This window comes from Acipenser ruthenus, chromosome 6 (assembly GCF_902713425.1).
Source record: "Acipenser ruthenus chromosome 6, fAciRut3.2 maternal haplotype, whole genome shotgun sequence".
NCBI lineage: Eukaryota > Metazoa > Chordata > Actinopteri > Acipenseriformes > Acipenseridae > Acipenser > Acipenser ruthenus.
In genome coordinates, this window is record NC_081194.1 from 16,243,058 (window position 1) to 16,265,239 (window position 22,182).

The 22,182-nt window shown below is 37.2% G+C and overlaps 2 protein-coding genes across 7 annotated transcripts in view; one reads left to right on the plus strand and one right to left on the minus strand.

Moving 5' to 3' along the window:
- Positions 1-9,823, plus strand: part of LOC117411001 (E3 ubiquitin-protein ligase RNF217-like) — a 35,338-nt gene extending 25,515 nt beyond the window's left edge. For both annotated transcript variants that reach the window (XM_034018000.3, XM_034017999.3), the window contains 2 exons: positions 3,420-3,491; positions 7,328-9,823. In XM_034018000.3, the coding sequence (XP_033873891.1) occupies positions 3,420-3,452 (33 nt within the window). In that variant the 3' untranslated portion in view covers positions 3,453-3,491; positions 7,328-9,823. The remainder of the gene's footprint in view (positions 1-3,419; positions 3,492-7,327) is intronic.
- A 432-nt stretch (positions 9,824-10,255) lies between these two features.
- On the minus strand, positions 10,256-22,175 carry LOC117411002 (uncharacterized). Of its 5 annotated transcripts, none has more exons than XM_059025114.1 (7): positions 22,041-22,175; positions 19,423-19,580; positions 18,228-18,380; positions 17,967-18,085; positions 17,722-17,832; positions 17,332-17,399; positions 10,262-12,876 (listed from the first exon to the last, which is right to left on the minus strand). In XM_059025114.1, the coding sequence occupies exons 1-7, from the start codon at positions 22,121-22,123 to the stop codon at positions 12,696-12,698; spliced, it is 873 nt and encodes a 290-aa protein (XP_058881097.1). In that variant the 5' UTR covers positions 22,124-22,175; the 3' UTR covers positions 10,262-12,695. The 5 variants fall into 5 exon arrangements, with proteins under 5 accessions (XP_058881101.1, XP_058881100.1, XP_058881097.1 ...); XM_059025116.1 differs by having other exon boundaries at positions 12,699-12,916; XM_059025115.1 differs by lacking the exon at positions 10,262-12,876 and adding an exon at positions 16,428-16,780.
- Positions 22,176-22,182: the final 7 nt, after the last annotated feature.

Here is a 22,182-nt window from a genome sequence, read left to right on the forward strand (position 1 = left end):
GCAAGTGTACCTAGAAGAATTGATGCTGTTTTGAAGGCAAAGGGTGGTCACACCAAATATGGATTTGATTTAGATTTTTCTTCTGTTCACTCACTTTGCATTTAGTTAATTGATAAATATAATCTATTTTTGAAAGCATTCTTACTTTACAGCATTTTTTCACACCTGCCTAAAACTTTTGCACAGTACTGTATATTGCTGACCAGTGGAGACTCTTTAAAAATGTCAAGTAGGTTACTGAGCAACTTCAGATTGCATGGATTGTTAATTGTATCAATGGAGTACTGAGACCTTAAAAGTTTAGCCTGGACATTTCCCTTTCACACTATACTGTAGTAGCTGTATGTGCAGAACAATAGTCGTGTTTGTGCTCCCTCTCAAGGTTATTTGATGTGCTGTAATTAAGCACCAGTCATATCTTAAATATTTAAACAGTTCACTTCCCTATGCATTGGTGCATGGCATGTTCTACATCAGTGGTTAACACAGTAAAAGGAGCAGGGTTTTTAATTACAGGTTGGCACATGCTTGTTCGGGTGGTGCATTTTGCTGGAGATCCTTGCTCTGTTTGCTTCACCAGTTTTATTTCTCCTGAATGTGAATACTATTGAATGATTTAGATGATTGTAAATTTCATAGAGAAAAACATGAAAGGTCAACCTAACCGCAGAACTGTCGATGCCATGTGACTCATTGACATAACAGGTATTTAGACAGTGTTGTATGTCATAGATACTCAATATACAGAGCACTTTTGTTAGTTCCTGTCAAACTGGTCTGTATTCCCATGTAAAAGATATTTTTTTTATATTTTTTAGCACCATTTTTAGGTAATTTAACAAAGAACGGAATGTTTTTTTACATTCTTTTGGTTATTTATTTGTTTGGTGTTTAGCCTAATACTTTTTTTTAACATGGTGAGACATTTTAATAGAATAGGCCTCTATCTGGTCAGTTAATATGAACTGTAACCCAAACTTTCATGAGTAAACTATTGACTAGAATAGTGTACAATTGTTTACCATTACGCAAACCTCCGAGTGCACATGTTCTGTAAATCTCTAAGCTGTGTGTTTTTGTCAATTTTTTTTTTCTGTTTTTGTGATTTTGTTTGACAGACGTTGAAAGTGTTTGTCTTGTGTTTCTACAAGAAAGAGGACAGTATTCATTGTATTTAATAACACTGTCAACTGTCAAAGACAGCTTCGAAGGGATCACAAGAGCATAAACAATAACCTTTCCACTAATTCCAGTTTTCATCCAGATCCAGATAATTGGACTGAGGTTAAAATAGTCAAATAGAAAGAAAAATAAAATAATGTCAGGTGCTCTATTTGTGAATGCACTGTTTTGTAACGTTTTGCTGGTTTATTATTCTAAAATGTCATTTATATGCTAATGGATTGCAACTGCACGCTCCAACTGAAAGCACATGGTTTACAATTACTTCTCAATCACGTGACATGCAATTTGTCGACTACCAGTTTCTGAGGTCGACTGGCCCTTTACTAGTCGACTATTCAGTGCTAACTCTAAACTGAAGTGCATAATTTCAGGTTAGAGGCCATTTAAGCAAAACCTTCTTGTAAGGTGTCTCCTGATTCAGTCTTTTCGGTTTCCCAACAGAGCAGATGGCCTGGTACTTGTGGTTTCCTTCAAACATTGATATAATGAAGCGCCTATACTGTACTTTTCCTGCACTTGTCAATTAAAATATCGCCTACAGTTGGTATGCATTACTATGACAACACCTAAACACTGCAGTATTGCCATTGTCTGTAAGTGCATGTACTGTACTGTAAAGTGTGTTTAAACCTTCATTAAAGAACAAAGAAAAAATAAGATATTCAGGTTTTAATAGGGTACAACTAAACAACATTTGTTATGCTATTGAACACCCTCGGGGATTATGTGCATTACCAAGCTGCTGACGCTAGGAAAGTGTTCTCTAGTTAAAACTTGAATATCCGTGTGGCAAGGCAGGCCCTGCCTGTAAATAATATTGTTGTGTGGTGGTTGGCATGGATGGGGTTAATTTTCTATGCCTGCCAAAATACATGTCAGAATGTGGCTGGAGCATAATTTAATAATTAATGATAATTAGGCTCCAGCCACATGGTATTTAAGGACAGAAAAATCCTTTGTTTGGAGAGGAGTTTTTGGGAGTGCTTGTGCTGTGCTGTGCTGTGCTGTGTTGCTGTTATTATTTAGAAAACTTTGTAGTGAAGGCTAATGCCCAGCCTACATTTTTTTGATTTTGTTTAAACCTTTTCTTTTGGCCCTTGGGCCGGTTATTTTGTTCCTGTTTATTGTGTGCGAGACCTGTTTTGTTTAACCTTTTATTTTCGCTCTGTGAGCAGTAGTGTTTCTTTGTTTATACAAACTTATTATTTTGTGTTTATTAAAAGTGCGCACTAGCGCTTAAACTGCATTTTCCTGACTCTGAGTCTTCCCTCTGTGGCTACCCTGGAGACTTGGAGCGGAAGTGCAGTTTTTTTTTGTTTAGTTTTACTCTGCGGCTATCCTGTCACAATCCATTTTCTCATTTAGCTGCATATGTCTCAGATGTGTGGTTATTTTTTTGTTCGTTGTTGTTGTTTTGTTTTGTTTTGTTTTTTAAAAACCTATGTTACAGTATAGCAAACATGGATTTTCATTTTAAAAGAGACCTGTGTTACTACACTAAGCTCCTTGTTTGCTTACCTTGCCTTACTGTTTTACCTTGGTCATTTCACCCCAGCAGTGTCTTATGGGTCAAATCATGTTACTGGCTGAAAGCATGTAAGCCAATAGGGGAGCAGACCCTATTGACTGACATGGTTATTGACAGGAAAGAAACCACTGAAGGGGTGAAGACAAGCTCTAAAACCATGGCTTGCAAACAGATGTATTTAACCTAGTGTAGTACGGTGTATCATATTTAAAATGAAAATATATTTTTGCTAAAACAAGTGTTTCTTCCAAAATTGCACATTTGAGACCTATGTAAAAAAAAAAATGAATATGAATGTCAGAAAAAAATTATGGAGCTATTTTGTTAGCCATAATTAGTTGTTTAATTAGAATTCTGTTTTTGCATGTTTTTGTTTGGTTGTTCTTGAAGAAAATGACAATGCTGTTATTTAAGGGAACGTCAAATCAGTCCTCCTAAATGTCTGCACACTGCACCTGGATAGAATGAAACCCAGGGCTGAGTGTTGAGCCCAGGGTCACTGATGGAGCTTTGGTTCAGACCAGGATCTCTTTGTACAATTCTCTAGAGGTTTAAGAAGCTAAGCCTCCAATCGTGTCTGAGCCCTAAGCCCACTGCAGAATGGTAACACAGTAGCACTAAAGCCAATACATCATGTAGCTACCGTGCTTTAAAATCCAATGACAATTTGTACTAATCATTTCTTATTTTGGTATTTCTTTTCCAGCAAGCAAAATCCTTATCGCTCCTCTTGTTCTAGTGCTGGTGCTGGTGTTCGGAGCTGTAGCTCTTGTAATAGGTAAGCAGAATGCCAGCTGTTTTTTTTTTACTTGAGCAAGACACACCTAACAATATGAAAGCGAAATCGATCTAGACTAAAATATTATTTGTGCATCAGAAAACTTACATGATGTGCTACTTCAGCAGGCATATATATTGCCATTCCCCTTGCAATATGCTTTATTGTAGTTCACTGAAACACCTATTTCTAGTTCAATTGTTAAAAAATATATATATATAATTTGAAATGTTTGTCTCAGAGTTCACTACACTTAAAAACAAGTAAATTCCATTACTGTAGAGTAAATTAACCGTCATAGTTAAGTTTACTCCAACAAATAATTTCTACCTAATTATTAGCATATTCCAGTTTAGAAAAAATCAAGAAAGCTCTATAAGAGGGTTATGATAATGTCTGTAGTCTGTGGAATGGTGTACCTACTGAGTCATTGTGTTCCTATAGGTGTTAACTACTAGGAACTGGACGAGCATTGATAGGTCCAATGGCCTCTCGTTTGTAACGTTTCATATGTTCTTAAGTGAACAAAAAGTGATATTTTTTTTCTTGATGTCTTTAGGGGTTTGCAGTGTTGAAAAAGTTTATAATGCTGAAGCATCTGATTCACTTAATGTCTGCATAACCACTTCTGGGACACACTTGAGTATTCCTTATTCTCAATTTGGCAAACATGTTGACCCAGATTTACTAAGCATAAGATTTGCACCAGGGCGGCACGGTGGCATGGTGGTTAGCACTGCTGCCTCACAGCTCCAGGGTCCTGGGTTTGATTCTGGCCTCAGGGGTCTGTCTGTATGGAGTTTATATGTTCTCTCTTGTTCGCGTGGGTTTTCTCTGGGTACTCCGGTTTCCTCCCACAGTCCAAAGACATGCTCGCTAGACGGATTGGACTCTTTAAATTGCCCCTTAGTTTCCCTGCGATGGACTGGCGTCCCATCCTGGGTGTAGCCTCGCCTTGCGCCCTGTGTCTGCTGGCTTAGGCTCCGGCTCACTGCAGCCCTCTATAGGAAAAGTGGTTACAGATAATGGATGGAAGATTTGTACCAATAGTTTAATAATTCAGGCACTGCGTTTGTATGTATGAGGTCCATACACAGTTAGCACATAAGATAATATCTTTGTTTTTATATAGCGCCTTTCATAGTGGACCACCATCACACAGCGCTTTACAGAGGTAGGCTGTGAACTGTGCATTATATGCAGAGTCACTTAAAATAGGACATTGATTTAACATCTCATCCGTAGGATGGAGCACAAGGTTAAGTGACTTGCGCAGGGTCACCCAGTGAGTCAGTCAGTGGCTTTGGTGGGATTTGAACCAGTGGCCTTCTGGTTACAAGCCTTGGACTTTAACCACTGGACCACACTGACTCCTAAGATGCCTTTTATTTCAAAGAGTACTGTCAATTAATACTTGAAGAATGTGTCTAACACATGAAATATTAAATCTGACCATAGAAGGCTTTGGCATAGGGGGTCTTATGCTGCTGAACAATAAATGCTGACTTTAATGTGCCTCCCACATTCCTTGGAAAGAAAACTAAAAAGTAAATGATGTCCAGTAGTTGGAACTACAGTCTAAAAGAATCAAGGTGTAGCTGTTCCTTTATATAAGGATATAAGAAGTATAACACTTAAGGGACACTGTACCATGAAATGTCGGTCCCCAGCGCATATGCAGTCTCATAACAAATGACAATGCACAGGTTCATTAAAATCAGACAAGAGGTTCCTAAGTTATTTGTCTTCATAGCTCAAATAATCAAGTATAAAACGGGGGGAGGTACAGTAGAACCACACTGTAAATTATGAAACAAAGACCAGACAAGGCATTTTAGTTTGGTACGGAATATGATCAATAAGAACAAATCGGTTATCTGAACAGGGTCTAGTTCCAACTGGTCCGCTGTATCTATTTACAATATGATTGTAAGTGTGGTTGGAAAAGAGAGATAATAAATGCAGAAAAAAAACATTCAATACTCGCAGTAACTGAAACGTGGATGTCTATAGTAAACAGCTGCAGGATGGATTTTCATCCGTTATTACATTTTAATTGTAAAAGACAACAAAAAAAATTGTTTTGCGTAAGTATTGAAGGTTCTGTTTACAGTAGGCGAATCCCCAAACTGTGTCTGCACAAATACAACAGTAAGGTCAAACAGCTGGGCCTGACTCTAAATGTAAGAATTAGCTGGAGATCACAGAATTTGTAGAGCTCACAGGCAAATGTATATGATGTTACAGGAGAAGAAAGGTGCTGTATATATTTGTATATAGTGGACATTTTAATAGCTTACTATCATTTAAGGCTTACTTACTGTCTTCTAACATACACATATGTCACACTTTTTAACCAGTTAAACTTCTTAATACATATCTACATTTTAGAGGTAGTGAAGCAGAAATGTGAGGATGATTGTTCTTCATTTTTCAACTGAAAGTAGGCCGTAAGCATTTTGATCCCTCAACTCGCATACAAAGGCTATTTGTTTGACTTCAGTGGGATTTGTTTCCTTTTACCCAGTCATGTGAATAATCTTTATTTTTTTTCACTTCTCATTAGTAGTAGCACTGGTTTCTATCACACTGATCAATGTTTTTTTTGTTTTTTTTCATGCTTCAAACAAAATATAAAGAAAAATGATAATCAAGTGACTTATCAAAAAGTTTTTTTTTGAAGGCAGTAATAAATAGAGCAAGACAATTCAGTTCATTGCACAGTGGAATCAGATAACTCAGAACAGACCAGATTAAAGACTGCCACCTCTGTACCATAAAGCTCTACAAATGTGTCTGGTGTAATCCCCAATTTTGTACGTTTTGAACCTTGAACCAAAAGCTGAATGCTTTGTGCAAAGTTCTTTATTTGTTGCACTCTGGTCCACAGGTTGGTTTGTGAATCTGCTTTCGAGATTTGGAACACTGTATTCGTCTGGCAGTTAAAATAAATGGAACTTACCTTTTCACGACTAATCTGTTAAAAAAGAATATTACATGGTTTCAGTCAATCGGTGTGTTACAGCACATGGTTTTATTTTAAATGAGAGGAGCAGCTCAAGAGTAGAAACCTTTTTTTCTGCAGCAGTGAACGTCCTTGTTAATGGAATAACACTGGGCAGCAGTGTGGAGTAGTGGTTAGGGCTCTGGACTCTTGACCGGAGGGTCGTGGGTTCAATCCCTGGTAGGGGACACTGCTGCTGTACCCTTGAGCAAGGTTGCTCCAGTAAATTGATTGCTCCAGTAAAAACCCAACTGTATAAATTGCTCCAGTAAAAACCCAACTGTATAAATGGGTAATTGTATGTAAAGAATAATGTGATATCTTGTAACAATTGTAAGTCGCCCTGGATAAGGGCGTCTGCTAAGAAATAAATAATAATAATAATAATAATAATAATAATAATGGAATAGCTTGCTTATTGCAGTCACCAGTACAAATGGGCCAGTTTTTGTCAGGTGAAAGCAGCGCCTGACTATTGGAAGAACTAACTCTTTTCAGGTTACCCTGTATGTATTGTTTAAAAGACTTGTTTTGTGCCATCAGTGTGGACTGTAATTGCACTGCATTGTAATCTACTACTGTATTGTATTATTCAGTGTTATCGTGACTCTGCCTAATGATTTGAGATCTAATGAGCAATGGTCAGTGTTTCTTTTGTTATATTTCACTTGATAAAAATAGTCTGCAATACTTTGTTGTTAACTGTACAGGCTCGGAAGAAATATTTTAAGCAAAACTTTAATATATAACATTCATGTTTTGTTTTTGTTTTGTTTTTTTTACATTTTACAACGTTACATATAATTAACTTTCTGTTTTTGTCTTTTGACAGGTTTAATTGTCTTTCCTATCTACTACCTTTGTAAAAGACACCGGAAAAGGTCCCAGGGTAGCGGGAGATGGTTCTGCTGAGGGAAACAGGCCTTATAAGGACACAATGAACCTGTAGAACAGAGAGCAATAGTATGTACCAAATACCCACCCAGCACCTTTGAAATCAACTCTTGTCAGTTGTGGTCTCAAGAGTGCACCGTAGTGGAGTGTAGCACCAATTCTTCTTCTGTACTCCGAGGTGTTTACTAGACAAAGGCCATATGGCTTCTTTTTGACATGTCTTTGTTAAATTTATTATTTCACTGTGTGTAAATGGATACAGCCAGTCCCTTCAATTTCCACACCTCCCAATAAACAGTTTTTTTTTGGACAAATTTCCAGTCTTCCATACCTGGATACCAAGAATCCACAACTCTCTGATTTTACCAATCGTCATATTCAGAGAATCTACTTCAACATTTTTAATACTGCTGATGCTGGTGGTTACAAGAGGGTTGCGGGCCCCAGGGCTTTGCCCAAGGTGTGTATTTTATATACAGTACAGGGTGTATATATAAAATATTACTTATTGACTAAACAGCAATGATGGAGAAAAGTTATTGGTCACACAGCACTGAAATCTGGTAGGAGGTGTTGCCTCATAATGTTTGGGTGACAATGGAAGTGTAGCATGTAGCAACTCCACCTACCAAATTTCAGTGCTCTGTGACCAGCAGGTCACTACATGCACTGTCTTCCTTTTGAGTTCTTTGTCAGGTTCACTCAGTCTATATGAAACAGTAACAAATAAAATTATTGTCAGAGGCATTGTCAACTGTACTTTTATTATATGAATGATGCTGATATTTTGCAAAGTTGTTTTATTTTATTTTTTTAATTGTATTTATTCCTCCTCTTGAGACAAATGCGAACATGTTTGTTGTTGACTTTTACTTCATGACAAGATAGGAATATACACGAATTGAAAGTTTTAATGAGAAGGACTTGATGAGTTTATACATTTTAAGTACACTAGTCTTAAAAAGAGCTGTACATTTCATTTCCAGTTTAGCTTACTGTCACAAAAAAAAAAGTTTTCCATTACAGATGTACGGAAGCATCCTGGTGCCAAGTAAAAAAAAAAAAATTAAAAAAAAACCACAGTATCTGCTACGTCGGAGCTAAAGTCCTAATTTTTTTTATTTTTTATTTTATTTTTTTTTACTTGGCACTAGGACGTTTCCGTAGGGATGCACCGATTTCAGATACTCCCCCCCCCCCCCCCCCCCATATTAATAATATAATTGTGATTGATCAATGCCACCAGAAACCTGAGATAGAATTATATGCACAGTTTTGGCTTATATTAGTTCTAACATGGTGACGTAACAGACAGAAATTTTAGAACCGGCAGTGTTTATTTTTAACGATTGAAGAAGTGTTGAGAATAACCTTGGGAAACTGATTTATTATAATTTTTTAACAATTCATTTTAAACTTCAGTATTTTTTTTTTTATTAACATTTGTTGGGAGGAGCGCAGGGTGGTGTGCAGGAAAATTATATGAATTATTATTAAGAACCGGAGTAGAAAATTCACTTGTTTGTTTTTAAAAATTAAGGTTAGCAGTTTTATTATGAACCATATATACACAGGCAATCTCACACCACCACCTAATCTTATTATACACAGGTCTTGCACCACCTCCATGTATAATAAACACCGAAGTTTATAGGAAAAGTATCATTCACCATGTATAATAATAATAATAATAATAATAATGATGACAATAAAACTAAAATGAGATTATGGTATTTTATTATTAATCGCCACAGATTCTGATCCGATCATCAGTGCATACCTATATTCCCTATCCAGTTTCAGTTTTGCAGTATATGGGTGTACTATAAATAAGTCTGAGAGGAAAATGCTAATTAAAAAAAAAAAAAAAAAAAAGAAAGTATTTGGTGACAGCTGCTGACAAAGACTTTTTTTTTCTAAAAGTTAAACTGTACTTTTCCACACATTGAGTAAACAATCAGAAATGTTTTAAAAGTTGTTTTTCCGCCACTGGTGTAGAAAAACTGGTATTTTAATAAGTGTGAGTGTGTCATTGTTCGGCACACCTGATGCATTATGTACTGTATGTGGCATTGATTAGTTGTTGATCCCGAAATACAGGTTATAATGTGGGAATTAAAGGGCATACTATTTTAACGCAGCAGGAGTGGATTTCAGCCCCCCCTTTTCTAATGTTTACTTCAGTAAGATCATCATGTCCTTTTGAAAAAGTTATACAAATGGTCAACCTATGGTCCTTAGAACGCTTATCTTGAGAAGAAGCCATTGCCTTTACCTGTTTTTTTGAAGTCACCCAAGTATCTATCTCTAAAGAGAGAGAATTGCCATGGGGGAAAAAATATATATTCCATGTTCATGTATAGTTATAACTATCAAAAGTGTACCTTGTAGCACTGAGGAAAACTTAAGAAATGTGTTTGTCTAGTTTTCAAAAGTTGAAATACTTTTATTATTAAGCCTCTGTGTTGTTTATTTAGTCTCAGCAGTAATGAAAATCCTATAAACAATGTAAGAGTGCAAAACTGACTTGTACATATTGACAGATGTTCATTGGCAGAATTCCCCAATTCAGAAAGGTGACAAGATTTGAAATGAACAATTTTTTACTGCATTGACAAATGACCATGACCATAATGAAAAGTAATATAATTTGGCCCATTGCCTTGTCCATTGGAGCTTGATAGCTGCTCTATATGCTGGCCAAACTATGACGTAATGTATATTGATTGAGGACAAGTGGCACTCTGGCCCACCTTCCCCCAAAAGGACAAGGTCACCTCTTACGCTGGCCGAACTACCTAATAAAGAGAAAAGGCCTGGAACTAAAAATGAAAACATCTTGCCCCCCCCTCCCTCCCTACTCCCAGGGACATGCCCACCTCAACTTCCTTCACCTTGCAGAATTAAACTGCCCAGCGCTCAGGTACTCACTGAAAAGGCGACAGGAGGAAACCTTAGGGAATCCATGGCCCAGGGTTACCCTTCCTCCGGGTTCAGAACACACAATTTTTTTTTTACTTTTATTTATTTAGTGACATGTGTGCTGCTAAAATGTCCTAGTCATTTTTGTGGCTGTAAAGTTCGGAGTAATTATCTGGAGGAAATCCAGTGCGTAGGAGAGATGCGCATAGATGGTTGCAGAACCAATTTCTTGAAACGACTGATCCTTCTGGGGTGAGACAAAGGGGTTCAGATGAGGACAGATGACATAATTTGTTTTAAATAAATATATGTGCACCCCTTTTCTTTCCCGGTCAGTCTTGCAATGTTTTAAATGTAAGGAATGCCTGAGGATCAAGATGGAGATCTCCAATGCAGAGGTCAGAAGAGGGATCGAAAGCCTGGGTCCGGGAGGTGATTTTGCTGCACCGGAGGAATCTGCAGCATGCAGAGATGAGCATTGCTTCCAGGAGGGCGTCTTTGTATGGGTTGAAGCAGCCGAAGCGAAGAATGTTGACGAGAGATTCCAGGACTTCTTTGGTAACAGGCAGTTTGGGGAATGGACGACTGGGAGCAGATTAATGGATACCTCGTAGTAGCCTTTGAATCCGTGGGAAGAAGGTTAGGAGGGGAAAAAGAACTCCAATTAACCTAAATTGAAATTGTAATCCTGATAAGTAGCGCTGTATGGTAGGGAGGGACAAGTTTCTTTTGGTGGAACAGAAAGTGGTAAATTTCCCGAATGGAGTATTCGGAGAGCAAGGAAACACGCAAATTTTATAGAGAACAGAATCTGAGAAACAATTGCCAGCCTGAGTTATAGGTTGCTCGGGTACTTTGAGAAACCAAGTTAGCCATTAGATTTGAGGGCTGATTCGGAAATAAGGGAATTTGAGGAAGGACACTGGTTTAATACAGGATGAGATCCTTGAAGATTGGGCATGGTTCTGGCAGAAGGTCCTCTTCTGGAAACAGTGCTTGGAATTTCTGAAAATTAAAACGAGATAGCCTGGAACGTGAATGGCTTTAATTTCAAAATTACCCAGCACGGAAACCCAGGTGAGTTTCAGCATGAATTTCATAATAGCAGGGGAAGAGGATGTGCCTTTGTTAATGATTGGTACTGTAGATAATTTGTCGCAATTAAATGCTATCACTTTATTTAACCATAGATGACCCCAGATTACAGCAGCAATCACTATAGGGTACATTTCAAATAAAGCTGAAATGTGTTCCTTTACGGGTAGATGCAGGATCTCTGAGGGACAGTTTCCGTAGAACCATTTAGTTCCTAAAATGCCACGAAACCTTACGAGGGGGCAGCATCGGTATACAGGTTGAGGGAGTCGGGGGGATGAGATAATGTCATCAAAGAAGAATAAGATACTGTTCCAGCTTGAAAGAAGGTAGAACCTTAGAGTGATATCTGCTCGGCATCCAGCATTGAGATTGATGTGCTGATGCAATTCAGATGCCGAAGGATAATTTTAAAAGGAAACAAATAAATGACCGACCTTGAGGAATCATTCTTATAGTGAAATTGAGATGGCCAAGTAGAGAAAGAAGTTTGCGTTTTAGTACAACACTTTCGAGAGCTAAAAAATGTTAAAGTCTTTGATGCAAAGTAGTTTATCTTGAGGGAGCTGATTTTCCATTTTTTTCAGAATCTAATTCAGTCTTGAGAAATTCCAGACTAGTAGTGGGTCTTAGAGTTTTATCCTCCGATAAGGGAACTCCAAGGTCGAAAAAGAGATTTTAAAACCCTTATGGAACGAGCAGGGGGCTGGTCACTGGAGTCCACTAATAAAAAGTCGTCTAGTAGGTGAAGTACAAATGGAAGTCTGTTCATTTAAAATAATCCATCATAGGGCCTCAGACAGGGAGTTAAACATGTGGGGACTACTCCTGCATCTGAAAGTGAGGCGTACTGCAAAATAAAATAGTTTTTCCCATTGGACCCCGAAAATGTGCCACTGAGAGGGCTGAATGGGCATGATTTTAAAAGCATCAGCTATATCGGCCATAGAAAACCACAGCCCTTGACCTGCTGTTTTTATGATTCTGGCATAGTGTTGGAAAAATGTGTCAGGGGAAATTAAATTGTTGATACTGGGGATGAAACTGGAATGCAGATAGGATAAATCAGTAATGAGCTTTTTCTTGCTGGAATGTTTGCGAATGGTGACCACTAGTGGACTAATGCGGTACAGTGAAAAAGGGCGTTCAGAGAATGGGCCGATCATGAAACCTTTTTTTATTTCTTTATGCAGTAGCAGATTGACATTTAAAGCAGATTTTAGATTACTGGAAAAGAATGACACACATGGGGGGGTGAGGGTGGGTTACCACACCTGTGGGAAATCCTCTCAGGAAGCATCGGTGCTGTAAGAAATGTTTCTGATGAATAAAACTTTCAGGAGGCGTGGCATTGTCCAAGCTTGATAGTTTTTGAAGGATGATTTCTGGCAAGATGCGAGCCCAGTAGAAGTCCGCTTGCTAGGTCCCGGAGCTGAAGACATAGGACTGCCGACAACGGAGATGCGGGAACTGCCAGGTAAGGAACACCAAACAAAGAAACGACAAGGAGCTGTAGACGAGAGGGTTATTTAAAGCAACAGTTTGATTATGTATGTGATTAGTGGGTGGATTCTCGTTTTAGAAACACAACATAGCTTCTAATGCAAATAGTCAATTTTCAACCCACTATCAAACTATCAAGAAATACTGTAAGGAGGATACGCTATACATTAACACTGTAAAGGCTGTGTAAGAAGTAGACTAGGATTATTGTTGTCTCCAAAATGCCCAATTGTTGTAACTATTACAGGTTAAATAGGCATAAGAGGTTAAGCTCATTTCCCCAGTCACTTTTATTGCATGTGTTTGACCTACTATATACTGTAGTGCTATGCCTTTAATTAGTATCCCATTGTGTACTCACATCCATTTGCGATATAAATAAAACCTGTAGTTTTCACTCTGTAAACTATTCATGTTTTAGTTTGGTTGACCCACATTTTCAAAATACAAATGTAACTGTGTATAATGGCTGCATACTGCTCGGTTGCAGTGCATAAAAAGATTTACAGCTGCTGTACAGTCTCTGTAAGATGTTGTGTGTGAAAAACAATACAGTACTTTACGGCTGCCAGTCACTTCTTGTGCCTTCCATTCCTGCCTGACAAAAATCCTTTAGTAGTTATCAATATTATGGACCTTTTATTGGCTTGTGGTTGAAAAGTCTAAAATTTCTCTTTGTTGGTCTGGAGAGAAAACAAACAACAACTTCAAGTCCCTTTTATATCCTAATCCCAAATGCTTCCAAGTGACTTGATACATATTATTATGATTACCTACACAAACACAGCTATCCCCATGTCACAAAAACATTTCTAAAATATTTGTCTGAGTTATTTGTAACAGGTAGTCAAAATAGTGTGCAAAGAAGTGATTAAGGCCTCTAGATTCACTGAGAACACAGTCACAGAACACGCTTTTTATTCAACTTTATAGGCAACTTAAAATACTTATTTTGTGTTAAATTAAACAAGTTTCAAAGTCCAAAGCACCACACTGCTGATCTTGTAAAAACTTAATATGCTTGGAGACTGAATATCCTTTCACCCGATTCAGCCAAATTGGACTTTAGTAGACTTGCAAGGAAGTGTGGGGATAACCAGGACTGAAGAGTCCTGCTCAAATAAAGTTGCAAATATTAATCGATAAAAATATGTAAGTACAACTGTACCAACTGTTAAGGACTCTTCCCCTATTACTCACGCAAGAACCCTCTCTCCCACTGAAGCAAACAATAGCAATGGAAACACGTAACACAGTGGTAACCATCAGAACCAAAGAGTATCTTGTCTTCTGCAGCAGTGCACAAGAATCAACACTAAAATTGTACATACATAAGTCTGTTTCACATATTTAGTATTTGAGTTAGTTAATTTATGTGGATTATGATCCAGTGCACTTTTATTTGGGGGAAAGCATCATTTTAACTGTAATTTGTTCTCGAAGTAGAATAACCTAGTTTGAATAGAGACCTTAGAAAAACAATGTGATATAACAAGTGAATAATGAACTACTCTCTAAAACTCTCACTATTAAATAAACATTTTAAAAGGGTTTATTAAAATCACCCACGCTTGAAAGACGACCTGTCTACATAGATCACATTTTTCTTGCAGGTTCAAGCAGACAAAACCAAAGTAACATTCATTTGCATAACATCTTTTTTTTCAAGTAAGTTGATGTTTAGTTGTGCCTATATGTAAGTGGCAGTAACTGACATGCTCTTCATATACAGATACACTGTATGCATTTACTATACTTACAGCTAACATCTACCCTTCTTTCCATTTTAGTGTTTATTGACATCAGGACTGTGTGGGTGTGGGTTTTAAAATAGCTGAAGTGTTACTGTAGCGTCAACACTTTTACATTGCACCCTATCAGTTTTTAGCAATCACATTCTGTCTATACCAAGAAGGCTCCGTAAAACTGTGCCATTGAAGAACTGTTACAGCTCTTTTGCGTATGATGTTTAAATCAGTTTTAGTGCTTTATTGATCCCTGGATACCAACATATTTTGCTTGATGCTTGTAGATCTCATCAACATCTATACAAACATATCTTGGGTGAGTCCCCACCACATAAGTTATTACGACCTAAACTTGGTACAAATAGCAAAAATTCAAATTTCAAGGGGGTTTAATGACCAGTGGTGGGACTTTGGAAGACTGGTACCGAAGGGTCTTAAAGCAATACTTACATTTTAGGACCCACATCCCCTACAAGGTAAAGGGTTAGGCTGAAGTTTGAATAAAACTCGTCAGTTACCCCTCGTCTGGCAATTTGCCAGAAGTGAGTTCCTAGTATTTTTTTCTGAAAAGCCCTATTCAGTGTGAGTAGAACGAGGTGCTACACATGATGGTAGCATCTAAATTGCACCCAGGGTGATTTTTCTGGTCAAGATCCCTTGCTCACTTTAGGTTGACCTTTTCACAGGTCGAAGGGGACATTCAAAAAAAAAAAAAAGGCTATCATTTCTGAACTCAGCATGTCAGAAACTAATGGCCACACTCCATTGAACTGCTCTCATCTGTGAACTTTTTGGATAAACTGAGTGTTACTATATATGTGTGCACCATAAAAATTTTTTTATTGATTTTAAAATGATTACCCTAATTTCTCTAAAGGTTTTGTGTCCATTAACCAGCACCCGTGTAAATTATTAAGATAGAAAATGTGCATCATCGTTCTTATAAAATGCCACAAAATATATAAATAGTGAAAAGTAATAAACAGCAAAGGTAAAAAAATAAATAATAAAATGTAGCTCCCTTCGAAATTTTTTACAAAATCCAATTCATGGCCCCAGAGGCGTTGGTCACAAGATCTGAGTACTACTATATAGGGTTGGACTGGATCATCAAAAAAAAGTAAAGACTTGTGAAGATGAACACAAAATTAAACTATATAACATATCTCTGTCCTTTTCAGCCCCACTTTTTATTCTCTATTCTGTCCTCTTCAGCTCCAACTGCTACTCCTCCTCAACTGAGGTGTAGCAAAATCAAAACAAGGTTGTCTCTGTCCAAAATGAACCTCCTAAACTTCAACTAAGACAGATATCTGTACCTTTATTTACTATGGGGTCATTCCACATCGAATGAACATGTGTTCCCCACCTCCCCGTCTCAAATTCTTTTGTTGTGAGAACTTGTTATTGCCTTCACTGTAGTTTCTCCAGGTTATCTAAAAACAACAGACTATACATGCAATGACAGTGACACAGGGTAATTAGTTTTTGAGTTCGATATCCCCCAACAGGCCAGAAGTCAGGCCAGAAATGGCACCCCTTCAGCACCCCAGAATTCAAAAGGAATAGCAGATACACATTTTGTGCTTTTCATATTTCATAAAGCACATTTTTACCCTAAAACATAGCAGATACACATTTGTGCTTTTGATGTGTCATGAAGCATATTTTTTTCTCCCCCAAAGCTATGTTTTTGGGAAAAGAAAAAGCTTTATGACATAGATGAAAGAGGAGTAAAATTGTTGCTCAGAGTAATTTCAAAACCTACACTATTATACAACAGTTTTATTCTTCTTTAAAAATGTGCAGTGATCTCAACATATCATATTCTTCCTCGAAGTAAATGACCATTAGGCTAAACCATCATAATAAAGTAATGCAGCAGAAGACAAGTAAATACAATGTTTTTCCACAGCTTTCCTTTTTTATGAATATGCTGAAATAATGTGCATGAAAGAAAATAGCTTTTACTATTAAAACAATTGCACAGTAACGGCATGTGACCAGTCTAGAGTTTGTTCAGCTGCCAGTTATAGCTTGAAAAGTTGACCTGCAGATCAGGGTCACTGAGAAGCAGAGATGCAGCTTCCACTTGGTCATGGTTAAGATACTGAAGAACCCACCTAGAGTAGTAAAGCAGAATACAACACTAACATGAGAATTAGTTAAGGGCCTTTATATTCACGTACACACACACACACACACACACACAGAGAAAAGTGTCTCTCTTGCAAATACGTCTTAACATAGACTCTTTAGCCATTTTTGACACTATGTGGTATGTCCTAACAATAAAATATGTAAGCAAAAACACTGACCAGGGTGTGCAGTCATTGTACAACATACCATACCTCGAGTGTCTTCAACACACCTAATACATGTATAAGTGTATATTACACAAAGGGATGTACAGTCTTGAAAGTTTTACTGCACAGTGAGGTGACTAAGAAAGGGAAATGAGATCATGCAACCTTACCAATGTGGTGGTGATGTCCAAGCCATTTTTGTAACATAATAAATCAGAGGTATCAGAAACTGACCATTTACATTTGTGCTAAAGAGGTAACGTAACTCGGCTCTTTAAATTAAGCACCTCTTTAATTATTTTTTTTTTAGTACAGGCCTGTCACAGTTTGACTTTTGGGGGAACCAGAGATTTAGCTATATAACTCACCTCACTAGCTCCTTTGGTGACGGTGCAAAGTCTGTCATGTACCACTGAAAGATTTTAGACATTGTGACCTGAAAAAGGGAAAGAGAATAGTGCTCAATTTCAGAAATTAACCAGCAAATTATTTAGTCATTATTTTTTAATAAGTTTTTATCAAGGATAATTACTCCCTAAAACAAGTCTTGCTTACATGGTGGTCCCAGGGATAACGGCAGAATATAAAACAACAAGTAACTCGATTTAAACATGCATTTTCAGAATTTGTGTTTTTGTTAGCTATCTAGCTAATTGAAACAATATTAGTTTGACAGCCCATCTTTGAAACAGTTCCTATCAAATGTTACAATGAGATCTGTGCTATCCATTTGCTTTAAATTGAAAACTACTGTGTACCTGTTTTTTGGATATATCCACCTGTACTTCCTGCTGACAGAAGCTTTCAGCAGCTGTGCTCAATGCCCTTTCTAAATTCTCAGTGGTATAGACGCTAACCGCAGGACAGGACTGAGGAAGAAACGACACAAGTTTTATTTTTATAACATTAAACATGAATGTGTTTTTAATTTTAAACACAGCACAATGGACAAACCGTCTCCTCAATGGAATGGTTTTAAGTACTGGGAATGCATCAGAAGTACCTTAGCACCACACACAAGTGCAAAGTGAATCCTTGGGTCACGGTTCCTGAGAGAAAACTGGAGTCGAGGATCTTTGGAGTCAAACTGTGGCTGAGACCTAGATGGGTGTGGTGCATTACCTTTGAATAAAAAATAATATATATTAGTAATTTATTCAAGTCAGAGTGCTGGGGTCAATAGCCAAGGCTGCAAAACAAGTTTCATAAGGAACAGTGCCAAAAGTCAAATGAACCCTGACATTCATTAATGAAAGAAATTTACCTCTCAGTATGCCATGCTCAATGTCATCCAAAGACAGGTTAAAACCTCCGACGTTGTATGCTGTAGTCTCCCAGAACTTGTCAATTTCCAACACTGACTGGGGTATAGTATCAGAAGCTGCTATACCATGAATAGTAAGTGCATTGTAAACATTTGTAATAAAGGTTGTTAAGGACATTTTCTTTTGTATGTTTAAAAATGAATCGCAGGAAGTATTCATATAGTAAATCAATAACTGTGTAGCCTAGGAGGAGACGTTATTCAGTGACTAAACCGAGTTCCACTTTATGAAGGTATAATGCCACTTAGAGCTATCCTTGATGGATGATTTTATTGAACATGGAATGGTGCCATGCATATAACATCTATCAGTTTCTAAAACAGTACTATTTGTGTTTCTTGAAAGCGCCTGCCAAAGTAATATTCAGCTGAATCTTAGGACCTCTAACCTCAAGATAGTGAAGCAACTCATATAAAATGTTACAACAGGAACTAGTAAAAGCATAGAAGCCCAGAAAAGTATGCCAAGACATTATAAAAAAAAAACATAGTACTGCATGGTACTGGAAATGACTACACTGAGTATTGGATAATCATGATGAACTGCAAAATTATCAAGCACACAGTAAAGGGAAGCTGACCCCTTCTGTGCATGTCCAGTACTTGCCTTTCTAAAAGACCAGCAACCACTTAATTGTATCACACACACACTGCCATACTTCATACAAAAGAATGTGCTTGCTTCAAATGAAATACATCAGGAAAAGTTTAAAGATTTAGAAAACAACATGTAAAGGCTACAAACATACACTACCAGCCACATGTGAGAAACACAATGTTGTACAATATGATGCCTATAAAGTGTAGCATGTAAAATGCAAAAAGGTGTGCTCTCCAGGATAATGTGATTGAAGATGGAGTGTGGCAGTCTACAGAGGGCACCTCAGAACAAGGTTTCATTTTGTAGAGATTGGTAGGGGGGTAAAACTTACAGCACATGTGGATTTAAAAAGCAAAGCCCCTAGCAGCTAAAAGTATGTATGCTTATAAGGCCTGGCAGGTAGGGCAAAAAGATGTACTGTATTTATTACCTTCAATCCCAGATAAATCAGATTCTACTGTACATCCATGTGCCACTCTGCAATACAGAAAAAGGGGAAACATCCTGGACAGAACGTCAGTTAAAAAAAGATACTGATGAAAAAAGCCTTGTTTTCTTCTTCGCTGAGGGAGGCAAGGTTTACTTCCCTGAGCTGCTGTGTTACCAGAAGGTACCTCTGGAATAAGTCACTCTCCCGCAGAGCTGTGTAGTTGATTGCTTGCCCAGCTTCTGTTATGTACTCTCCTTTTAACCTGCAGGCACAGAGTAATCAATCAGCGGCCAGTCTCAGACGCACTGTATGATTCATATATCTGGGATGCTTGCATACATGATCCAATAGAGTGCTATTGGAATTACATTTTATTGAAAGCGATAAGGCATTAACAGCTATGTTATGGAAGTCAAGCTGTCGAGGGATTGCAGTGTGCTCAATTTTAGGCCTAGATAGAATCCACAGTAGCAGAGCAGACATAATTCAATCAATTGGGGATGTTAATATCAATACATATATTTATCTAGGGCCCGTTTTTTAAGCATCTCAAAGACTTTTACAATGGCAGTCATTACCTAATCTGAAGGCACTACGTATGTATTTCAAGACATAATTATGTTTTTAAGCAGAAAGAACATGGTACTGTATTAACTAGTCTATGTGGTTTAGATGTTAAGCTGAATCATATTTATTTTTATCTCCTATTCCGACAGCTGCTAAAAAAATAAAATGCAATTAAAAGCCTATATTATAATTACATATAATTACTGTGGTGTTCTTTTTTTAATGCTGATATTCTTAAAAACTGTTGCTTTTTTTATGCATATGTAGATATTTATCTTTTATTTTATGACAAGGAAGGTCCCCCTGCCAGGATGCCAATCAAACAGTAGGGGGGGGGTACCAGTTTGTGACATACCTGTCCTCCAACACAATCATGGGACTGTGTAACTTTATATGCTGCTCAGCCAGGGGTGACTTTCAAGTATACTGTAGATCTACAGGGACCAAAAAAACTCTGAGTCCAAAAAGCACACCCCTATTTTATGGGACTTGGGCTGACCTCTGTTGGTGGTTAAAGGGGAATTTAAGAGAGTTGCGTTTAGGTTAATATAAAATACCTCTTATGTTGTTCAGAATATTTAATAAAACAGACAATAATGACTTTAATTTAACTTTAATTTGGGATATGATAATGTATCATCTACGTAACCAATTACAACCACAGTTTGCAGGTAAATGTGATAAAATCCACATTGTTGCTCGCTGACTGTACTGTAAAAGGTACACAACGCATACGGCACTGTACTGTAATGGCAGTCATATCATTTTTAATAGCATAATGTTTTACAAATTTTAGAAATCAACAGTAGTATATATTTGTTCAAGAACATGTAGATTTATTCAGTTGTCACTGATATCAGTGTACTGAACCTGAGCCTGGAAGAGCGACTAGCGATTGCATTGTAAAGCATTTATTTATATATATATATATATATATATATATATATATATATATATATATATATATATAGATATAGATATAGAGATAGATAGATTCTACAGTTATTTATTTCAGCAATTATTTTGCAAAACTCCAAAAATGCTAATTCAAAAGTATTCATATCCTTTGATGCCATGATAGTATTGTCTGCAAGGTGCTAGAAATGTCAATATGATAATGCAGAACTTAATTCTAGAAAAGTCTAGAAAATGCTGGATTGTAGGTGAACATTCTTAGAGAGTATAAATGGTTTAGGCATAGGATGTTTGCTGTCATAACCAATGTCAATATCTGAAGACCTTAGGCAAAAAATGATTTGTCATAAAGCTGGAGAACGATACATGAAGATTTCCAAGCATTTGAGTATCCCAATTTTAACTATTGTTTATATTATCAAGAAGTACAAGACTCTTGGTACTGTCACAATGCTCCCTCGGTCTGGAAGAAAGAAGATTCTTTCACCAAGAACAAGTAGAAGAATTGTGAGGAAGGTTAATAACAATCCGAGATTGACTGCCAAAGATATTCAAAGTGGCTGCAAGTGGGACTGGGGTTTCCATTTCAACCATAGGGTCCAAGTATTGCATGGTGAAGGTATCAGTGGTCGCAGGCCAAGGAAAAAGCCACTCTTAGGAAAACATCACAAGGACAATCAACATAAACGACGGACATTGACTAAATGTTTTTGGTTTCTTTTTAATCACTCCATCATTCATCCTTGACCATGACACACTTTAGTGACTATGACTGAAGCATATGCACTTAATCACCTAATTAGTGAGACAGTTGTTTGGACACTGGCTATGGAGTGATTTCAGCTGTTGAATTGCAAGCAATAAAGAAAATCACAGAAAAAAAAGAAGAAAAAAAAACAATAAGTCACGTCTGTCAAGAGAGCAGCACCTTTGTGCAACCGGCATGTTGGAGGCTGGACTAGGCCACAATAAAAAGTAACTGCACCTGCTCTAAAACAGAGTTTCTCATTTTTCGATCACATCTGGTGAATTTTATCCAAATATACGTGATACGTTTCTTTTGATGCTCAGTGTGTGTATGTATGTATGTTATATATATATATATATATATATATATATATATATATATATATATATATATAAATGCACTGTATATTTACATGTTTAGTTTCAGGCATAAATACATTTTTATTACAGTAAGTAATAACTATCTACAGTGTTAGAGAACCATGAAACTTACTTGTTCATAAGTTTTTGCAATGAAACCGCCACCTCTTCTGCAGATGAAACACGGTTTAGAACGTTGAGGTATTCTGAAGACATATTGCTGCATTCAAATACTTTGACTAGATACTTTTATAACTTATAATGGCACATCTGTT